General features: G+C 30.8%; 1 protein-coding gene across 1 annotated transcript; it reads left to right on the top strand.

Moving 5' to 3' along the window:
- Positions 1-10: 10 nt before the first annotated feature.
- On the top strand, positions 11-10,625 carry LOC117338157. The gene is made up of 7 exons (XM_033899381.1): positions 11-181; positions 1,198-1,266; positions 1,778-1,846; positions 2,832-2,926; positions 5,588-5,687; positions 7,115-7,252; positions 8,212-10,625. The coding sequence occupies exons 1-7, from the start codon at positions 122-124 to the stop codon at positions 8,449-8,451; spliced, it is 771 nt and encodes a 256-aa protein (XP_033755272.1). The 5' UTR covers positions 11-121; the 3' UTR covers positions 8,452-10,625.

The following is a 10,625-nucleotide window of genomic DNA, read 5'->3' as shown; positions in this document are numbered from 1 at the left end:
TGCGCAAAAGCCCACTTCCGTTTAACTCGCCATCTTGTTGCCAAGAAAGCTTCTTTCTGTCTGTCTCAAGGTTTTGGTAGGGCCTTTTCACATTCTGTCGAAACGGCAACAGTGAAACAAGATGGCTAAGGAATGCATGGATGATTTCTCATTCAACAGATTGCTGAATGACATTAATCAGGTTGGTATGCTCCCGGAAATTTGTGGTTTCCATGGTAAACATGAAGTGTCATAGAGGCTTACTCCCCCGTGTTTGTTTTGTTACCGTTTCATTTAAAGGTCCTACTGTCGAAGTTTAAGTCTATTGTTCCCGTTTTTAATCGCTTAATGTCACGGTTGGATATTTAAACTAATTGAGGTTTTTATTACTGCTTTCATGTGATAGTGACCGTAGATTAATTCAAACACTCTCTACAGACATGAAACTATACAGATTTTATTCTGACTACTGTACTGTATAGTACAGTAGGTGTAAGTGTTAGTTCGGCCACCTTTTCATTCAAAACTATCTTGCCATGCGCGAAACTGTGGCACATATGCTGTTCAGATGTCAAACGAAAGCGACATTTATTTTTCTTCAACTTAAAGCACAGTATCATCAAATTATATAACTCTGAACTTCTTACCTCTGCTATCAGCTCAATGATACAAATACATGCAATGTTGATTGGCAATAACATTAATATGATTTCATAAATGAAAAGTTTGTCGTTTAAAAAAAAACTTATACTTTTTTACTTTAAGAAAAGGTTTCGAAAGTTGTGATACATCAGTATAAATGGTAATTGTTTAGATTAATAATTAAGATGTTTGATATGCTTCAGAGATATATAATTTGACGTGTTTGATGTCAATTATTTCAACTCCTATCCATGCATCACAGGGGCATGTCTAGTCTTATATATAGCCAGAAATAAATTATTATATTTTTTTTTTTCATAATTAAGACTAGGCATGCCCCTGTGCATGCATGTACACTTACAGAATCATTTTCATTATGCATATGTAACTGATAATTTTAGCCAGATCATGGGTATCATGTTCAGTATAAAGAATTGCTGTATCAATATAGGGTGAAAAAAATATTTACTGATAAATAATTTGCATCACATGGAGATTTTTCACAATATGTAATGTTGTTCTGTATCAACCAGACATTTAAAATTTGATATAATGCTTTTCGTATTTTTCCTTCAGCAAACTTCATCCTTGGATAAAAAAGTTGAGACACTTTACAGCTCTAGAGGATTCTTCAGTGCTGATCAGGTACTGACAATGTCTGCTGAGTCGTGAGGTTTTAATTATTTACCAATCACAACATTTTGATTTATTCTTCTTGTGAATAGACTAAGGACTACTGACTGGATTAAATAATGTGAAAACCTGAAACCATGCACACTATCTTAAAAGTATTGGTTTAGAATCATGGGTCAGTCTGTTGCTTTCTTTTCAAAATTTTGACAATTCTTTTTAATGTACATAGTCTGTATCACCAGTTAAATTCTTTCAACATAACATTTTGAAATACTTTCATGTATGATGAAAATGCACATTACATTATTACAACTTAAAACAATAAAAATGCCTTTTAGACATTGAAGAAAATTTCAAAATGCATTTTTGATTTTGAAAAAAGATAAAATGTATAATAACTTAAAAGTGATTAAAAGTACATATTGGAACTTGAATTATTAAATTCATACACTATGTACATATCTATCATGTTTATATTCCATAAAATTTAGAATCTTAATGTTTTATCTGATCGACTTTCCAGGCAGCCACACTATTATATTCTTATGGAAGTCCTGCAGACAAGATCAAAGCTATTAGAGTCTTGGAGCCGGTGAGTATAAAACAAAAAAGATTATTATCATGGAAAATGACCTTAGAACACTTGGTCAAACAAACAAAAAATATCTTTGATATCCTCATATCACTTTAAAAAATCTAATGTACAAAGCTCTTACATATTGGTAGGTAACATTTTATACTTATATTTTACTTAAATAAAAATATATTCATGATAGACTAGACTGGTTCGATAGAGAAGTGATTGTAACTGATTGCTTCCTTAAAAATTGAAGTAAAATTGATAAGGACGGACAAAAAATACAAAATAAGTTGGATAATAGGATAAGAATCAGCATTAAGTTATAAATGTATTTTGATTATGTATTTTGATTCTTAAATTAGTTCTGCTAAAACTGCTAAAACATATTAAGATGACATATGGCCATATGGTAAATTGTTTAAGCTTATTGAATGCGATGTTATGCCTCATAGTGCTGTATATTTAAATATACACTGTACTGTATCTATCTGAGAGTAATTCTATTTCTACCTATAAGCCAAGTTTGTTTCTGCTGAATCATCAATTTTAAAATAAGCTAAAAGTTGTTTATAAATAAGCATGCCCCAAACTGTAATACTTAACTTTTATTCTAGGAAGGATTGCTTATTTGAGAATACATACAGTATATGCACCATAGACTGTATTCTGATACTTTTCAAATGAGAAAAAAAGTTGTATTCAGGAAACTGACTTTGAATCCAGAGGCTATGGGAATGCTACCAATATGCATACACGCCTTATTTTAGCTTGGTGAAATAAGCACTATTTACAGTAATACAAATGATGAAGTACTTATTAGTTGATCTAATTATGTGATTGATATCAAGTATTGTAATTATACTAACACATTCATTATTTGTGTCTCAAAAATGTGATAAATGTGGAGAAAAATTTTAAAAAATTTGATGATAAAAAAGCCATCGTTTTAGACATAAATATATAACCTTGTTTCATAACGATATTTCTGTTTTTTCAGAGGCTATGTCGGATGACATGTAAGGATGCTCGAGATATCATCGGGGCAGTCAGTGTTCATAACGACAAATTGATAGTGTTGGATTGTATAAAAAGGTGAGGCTAATTATCTAGAAATTTTTAGAATTTCATTTTGTATAAATTAAGTTCTGTTACATGTATATGACTTTGTTTATTTGATATATGATATGTATACACATGTTCTTTTTCTTATCAAAAGTGGAAAATATGAAAGTTATATGATTTGATGATTATAATCACTGCTGGATATTTCCCGGTGAAAACACCCATGTAATGCCCATAGAATACACATGAAAGTAAAACCATGAATTAATATTGCCACGACAAATTACACTTGATTTTTCTGTGAATAAGCTCCATGAAAAATACCTAAAAATATAAGTATTAATCATGTAAAACATCATCCATTGTCATGCAATGTGTATTATTATGGTACTGACAGAAATTGTTAAATTTCCACCTGTCAACATTTCTTGTCAATTTTTGACTTATGATACAAGCCAATTTGTTTCAGATGAAAAATTTAGAAAAAAAAACAAATAAAAAATAGATTGATTATATAATTAAGAAGTTATTGACAAACTTTCGACAAGGAACTTTGAAAACAATTTTGAATTTTTTTTTTCATGTATAAATTACATCAAATGTTTTGAGTTTATGATTATAAGATTAGTATTTATTGTTGTCAAAAGTTCTTCATTAGATATTGTTTTGCCATAAAGACAATATTAAATATTATTTCTCAATAAAGTTGGTTCAAAGCTTCGTAAAAACAATATGTAAACAATTTAGACCTGACTAAGTATACATTTATGTCTCTTGCATGTATATATATATAAATATGTATAAAAACTTTGATTTGTAAAGAAAGTTGTATAAGGGTTGTTCATGTTTGTCAATATTTTAAAAAGATTAGACTTATTGAAATTCAATAAATGTTCTATATTCTTATTGTAGATATATTTAATCCTCGGTAATGTACAAGTACATACATGTAGCATTTAGTTGGATTTTTTTTTTTACATTTTTTTTATTGATATTAAAAGCGGTATAGTTTATGTTTTTGTTGTGATCGGTAGATACTATATATGTATATATATTTGTATATATCTGACTTCATCACAATTAAGAAGTTGAAAATTATCTCCATCCATGCATTAATGTAATTTCACTGTTTTGAAAAATAATTAATAAATTAGGTGTTGGCTAGTATCTTTAATACATTTGATGTTCAACATTATCAGAATTATTTTTTAATAAAAAAAATGACCATGCATGATATTTACTGCATGAATCACCATCAGAAAGAATGGCTTTGAAGTATTTCCACATTATAAAAAATGAATAATACATGATGCTAGTGTAGATTTTAGTTTGAAGTTAACAATTTATAGTTGTATTGTTGAAGTTTAGTATGATTAATGTATACAAATTATTTTTTAATTATTTATTTTTCAATAATTAGTCATAATATAATTACATATGATTACATGTATATATTTCTCTCGGTACAACTACGACAGGAAATTCAAATCTATATCTTCGGATCACCAACACTGCAACACATAGTGTATATGATACATTGTGCTTATAAATAGATATTATATAACTTAGCAACACAAATGACGAAGGAAGACAACTTTTTGAACTCACGATCTACGGCACCCAATTATGATTACATAAGTATATGATTACATGTACATATATATATATATACTTTCTTAAAATCACTGGAGATGATTTTTGTCTCTGGCTTAAAGGTCATTTGATTTGATAAATTATCCAGCCGAGCACATGCATTTAAATGCTTATAAATTGTCACATCTTTTTGTACCAGATTTTGCATTCCTTTGCTATTGATTAAAATGTCACTAATTATTTGAACAGGATATTATATTGACTATCCAGTTTATATTATAATCACAAATTTTACCCATATTTTTTCAACATGATTTATAAATCCTTTGAAATATAGCATTAAATGGCAATTCTCTCCAAAGCATTATCAGACTCATATAAGTTTGTCACCAAAACCCATGAATTCTAATCTTGTGCACCAATAAAATGAAAGTTTTATTAATGTGTCCTGTACATCATGTGCAACTAGAAAGATGTACTGAATTATTTTGGTAGGTATAGTTCATTTGAAAAAAAAAATTAAGGAGTCAATGGATTTCTGCTGATTTTCACAACGTATATTTAACATTTATCATTATAGTTATTTCTGCTTATCATGGATGGTACTCTGCTTCTATTGAATGTGACTATAGACTTTATCTGAATCTATAAATTCATTGTATATTGTGTAAGTTTAGAATCTTTTATATACCGTAATTTAGCCTGTCATTATTTTTTTTTTTTTTCCCTCTGGATCAAGGATTATTTAGTACTCAAATTAGGTCTTGTTTCACCCAATGATATATAGAGTTATGGCCCTTTGTTGATCTTACATATTTGTACAGGGCATGTAACATATAATACATCAGTCACAATTAGCAATACAGGCCCAACTTGAGCCTATTGTTTACAAAAAATGATATCAGATTGAAGATTTACCAATTTTCATAATATAATTTGTGAACTTTTATGTAAAATTATGCTGGATGAAATGATATATTTTCTAAATCATATATTGTCTGACAACACAGCTACATGGAAAACAAGGTCGATTTCGAGGTCACATGAATTATCAATCTAATTAACATGAATTAAATTCAGGCAATGTTAATTTTGTAGGTGTCTTTGTGACTACCAGACAACGATGGGAGAGGAATATATCCTCAGTGCCTTCCCTTTTGAACACGACAAACAAAGAGCCATGCACATTCTGCAGACTGTATGTTTTATTTACTCTTTTTCATCTATATAATATATATATATATAACATAGTAACACAAATTATGAAGGAAGACAATTTTTTGACTCGTGCCCTGACTGGGCCTCGAACTCACGATCTACGGCACCCAATTGCCTAGCCAGAAATACCCGCAGCTTATACCACTGCGCCACATTGGCGTTCTTAAAAAAAGAACGTTATAATGGCGCAGTGATATATATATATATATATATGTATATATAGTAATAATAATAAAAAACAGAAACCAGAAAATCACAAGCGCTTTCACATGCTTTGAGAGCAAGCTCTTCAGGTGTAATGAAAGGGTTTATTTGTGACGTCATCACAACAGAGATTGATGACGTCATAAAAGACAATATATATATATACATGTTTATCAAAATTCTAATAAGGTAAATGATGTAATTTAAAAGAATTTATAATTAAATTGATCAATTCATATTAAATCAGCACAATATGTATTTATACTATATATCACAGTTAATGACTGATTCAGAGATGGGGCCACGATGGCTGAGTGGTTAAGGTGTCCCGACACTTTATCACTATATAGCCCTCGATCCACCTCTGGGTTGCGAGTTCGAAACCTACATGGGGCAGTTGCCTGCAGGTACTGACCGTAGGCCGGTGGGTTTTTTCCAGGAACTGCAGCTTTCCTCCGCCTACAAAACCTGGCACGTCCTTAAATGACCCTGCAGTCTGTTAAAGGGATGTTCAATAAACAGAAACCATCAGATGGTTATGATAGACCAAATGAAATTCTTTACTGCAGCTGGCCTCGTTTCATCATTACGTTAATAATTTCAGAAAGTTCCCGAATTGAAATTTTCCTTGATAAAGCATTATTGAATTTAATGAAAAATACATGTATCTCAGCTAAGGAATATAAAATCATAAACCTCTGTTATATGGGTGGTCAGTTACGTGGCACAGTGGTAACACACTTGCCTTTCACCTGGGGGCTGGGGTTCAATTCCGGGCTAAGACATATGAAAAGGTATTGGGTCACCTGCCAGACCACATGAGTTTGCTAGCTTCTATCCGGGCAAACAAGAGTGATTAATACAAGTTGATTAATTGTTGTACTGTAAAAGTGGAAATTTACGCGAGGGGGAAATTTACGCTTAAATTACACGGAGTCCTTTTGATCGCAAAAATTTCCCCTACGCATATTATATTGATATCAGTTTTAATGATCTCGAACTTCAAATGAAGGTGGATCGATCGTGAAAATTACCCTATAGCTAATGCATATAGTTTACATATCGAAATTGCATAATTAACCCCCGCGAAAATAACCATGTTTACAGTAAATTAAATAATGCACAAATTCCGTAATAGATGCTGTTGTATGGACAATATTTCAAATGTGACGATCGTTTAATGAATGGATGTCTTTGTTACAGGTCGGATCCTCGGTAGCCAATAAAGTGGCAGCTGGCGGTCACCAAGGTTACGCTGCCCTTGGTGGTCTCTATACGCAGGCTCGACCAATGGTTCCCCATCTTTATGGACCTCTAGCCATGCAGGCTGACCTCATCCCCGTAAGTGAAAAGTTCTTACATCTTCTTACTGTTAATTTATAAGCTTTTATCTTGTTATGTCAATACAAATTCATATGTGTATGTCAGGTCCAATTGAAAATATTTACATTTACACTGCAGCCCCACTATATAACCTTACCAATTTCACTTGAAGGTTACGAGTCCATAACTTCCAAATCTCTATTATGACGTCATTATTATAGTGACGTCATAATTGTCACGTCGGCGATAACAAAAGATGGCTTTTGAAAAGGCTGTTCCGTCTTTGACGATAATAATTTGTTCATTCATCGTAGGAACAAAATGTTTGGATATAGTCTTTAAAAATCATTGTCAAATGTAAATATAAGCATTGAACTACTCTCAGTTGGAAGTTATGGGCTAATGAATGCCAACTTGACAAAGGCAAATTCAACATGAAGCGCTAGCGCGCTTCATGTTGAATTTGCCTTTGTCCAGTTGGCATTCATCAGCCCATAACTTCCAACTGAAAGTAGTTCAATGCTTAAATAAATGCATACAAATATAAAAATTAATGTATTTTACCGTTTTTTTGACATTATAAGCATCTAAATTACCCTCTTTGTTGTTAAATGTCTAAAACTTAAGAAATACGTGATGACTTTCGTGAAAATTGGAGCATTTCTATATTTTTAGTCAGATTGTCATAGTCGAATAATCGAAAAATACGTCTTTTCCAACCCAATAAAACAATGTTTTTAACATGATTTAAGAGAAAAGGGTTTTGGTTTCTGAGTTTTTACCCCAATAAACGAAATACCCAATTAAGCATTACTCGATTAGGTGAAATGTACTGTATTTGTAATTTAATTAATTTTACTCAATATCAGTGCGTCAAGGGGTAAGGACAATGAAATATAATTGTTTGTTTACTGTTAGTAAAGTTTGATTTACTTTTTTATCTATATTACTTATATTTATATACTTTCTTGCGACAGGGATACGGCAAGATTGAAATTCCACCTGAGGCCCAGCCTGGTGTGGTTCCATCTGTTTACACGGGACACCCTTCATACGCCTACCCACCAGATAAAAGCTATGCTGAGGATAGGGGTTACCCTGGTAACAGCACCCTATTCCAAGGGTCCGCAAAACACACCTACCCCGCAGGGGCGCCACCCCTGGGACACCACAGCGGAGCTCCATTCCCCACAGGGTTTCCACAATTGGAAGCCTAAATATACAATGTTAAATAATGCCTGGAGGATGTTATAAAGGATGAAATGTAATTGGGAAAAACTTTCAAAATTTTTTGGTAAATTCTGTATAAAAAAAAACTTTTGAAAAGAATATATCATTGTATGCTATATTACGTTTTTGCACGGGAGCTAAAATGAATAACAGCTTATTCTAAGTTTATAATAATGTCTGTGATTTTATTTTCTAAAGTGCAGTGTGTTTCGACAAGCTTTAATATGGAGACGCTGAATAAAGAAATGCTAAGTAAAAATTACAGATTTTACATTATTATATTTGCTTTATTTTTTTTTTCATTAAATGACTTTGGATATTTGATGTAATGTGCTTTTTTAATATTTAGGAAAAAAAATTCAATATCATTTTCCAGACTATTTATCATACTTTTACGTCAATGAATTTTCACAATAGCTGTCTGTGATAAAATTGTAATAATGGTTTTGATTCTTGTTCTATTTATAAACAAAATATGTTAGAATTAATGTTTATATTTATTTGTGTACCTGTAAAATAATTGTGTAAAAATATGAACTGCACAATGGAACTAGAAATATCAATTAAGAAGAAAGCAAACAAAAATTCTGGCACTAGATATAAAACGCGTAATCACAAACAGTTATGATCCTATAATTTTAGATTAAATCCTCTTGAAATTATTTCAATTTTGATTGAAGACATGTAGATTTCAATTTCCTTTTTCTTGAATCTTTTGGATATTTTTTGCAATATTGAGGATTAAAATCTCTATAATTGACTCTATCTTTGATGAGCCAATGTGATGCCAAAATGTAATAATCAGGAATTAGTTTAGATAAACTACACCCCTCACTAACCTGTATTCCATAGAACATCAAATTTCTGGACTTGTACCCAGTACATTCTGAATCACATATTTTAGCAATAAGTGTCTAAAGCTGAAGGTTACTTCTACAATTATTACAAGTTTGTCAACTCTCTTCATGCTAATGTTTTGACAATGATTAAAGAAATCAAGAAGATATTTGAGAAATTGTTTATTTTTCACCAATAAATGAAAAAATGTACCAGATTTTAAATTTTAAATTTTAGTTGTTTTTTTTTGTTTTTTTTTTTGATATAATGGAATTTACTTTTATTCTAATTTGAATTCATTTTTACAAAAATCATGAAACAAATTATACAACTGAAATCAATCACTCTTGTTGGCCCTGCTAAAAATATACAGAGTCAGGGTTTATGTTTGAAGAAAGCAGTTTACCTGAGGAAACCCATGTGGTTGGGCAGATACATGTATTCAATCAGGTAATCAAACAATTGTCGCCATGGCGATAGGGGACTATGATATCCATAACACACTCAAACACCTTATTCTAATTTGCTCAAAAACTTTCAGCACATTATCATGGATGAAAGTGTTCAGTTTTGATACTGAATTCAGTATTTTGGAAATATTTTCCCCCATGTATTCCTATGTTAAGACCAGATTTTCAGCATTTCAGGAGCCTGGACACTTTCACTCATGCATTATGCAATCGGTTTTAACTCTCTGCGATACTTCTTAAATGTACATATACATATATATATATATAAGTAACCCAGTTACACATAGATATGTTACGTAATCCAGTGTTAATGTATTGTTGTATTTGTGTATTGTTTTCTTTTACATTGTTATGAACTATCAAATATTTACATTATTTGTTGATTAAACATTGTCGCTTGATATATATAAAAACAAATATTTTTCCAGCATCAGTATTATATATACTTATACCAGTCAGATTGTGGCTCTTGTCTGAATTTAATTTTTCGTCTTCTGAAGATATCTTATTTTTTATAGCATATGATTTTATTGTACATGGTACTTTTGTATTTTTTTTTCTTGCTAATATACATTTTGTATATGTACTTATGAAAATCATTAATTAAAAGCTGCTTAGATATTAAAATATAAAACCAGCTAAGCTTGAAACTAATAAAATAGCATTCAAAGTATATTTTGATAATTATATGTTTTTTTTAATTTAAGAATTGGTGTGAATTGTCTTGCTTTATGCAGCCTGCATTGTTTCAACATCAGTCTGCGTTTTGCGAGATTGCATAGTAGATAAGTATGCACAGTCACCAAATTGTAAATGAAAAAATTTTGATGATATATGCAAAAAAAAAAAAAAAA

Source organism: Pecten maximus, chromosome 11, assembly GCF_902652985.1.
Source record: "Pecten maximus chromosome 11, xPecMax1.1, whole genome shotgun sequence".
Lineage (NCBI taxonomy): Eukaryota > Metazoa > Mollusca > Bivalvia > Pectinida > Pectinidae > Pecten > Pecten maximus.
Note: the sequence above shows the minus strand (reverse complement) of the source record. Positions and strands in the feature narration are given on the sequence as shown.

Coding starts and splice junctions, on each gene's coding strand:
- LOC117338157 (XM_033899381.1), top strand. CDS start 122: ATGGCTAAGGAATGCATGGATGATTTCTCATTCAACAGATTGCTGAAT. Junction 2,927..5,587: donor GTGTTGGATTGTATAAAAAG/GTGAGGCTAATT, acceptor TTAATTTTGTAG/GTGTCTTTGTGACTACCAGA. Junction 7,253..8,211: donor TGCAGGCTGACCTCATCCCC/GTAAGTGAAAAG, acceptor TTCTTGCGACAG/GGATACGGCAAGATTGAAAT.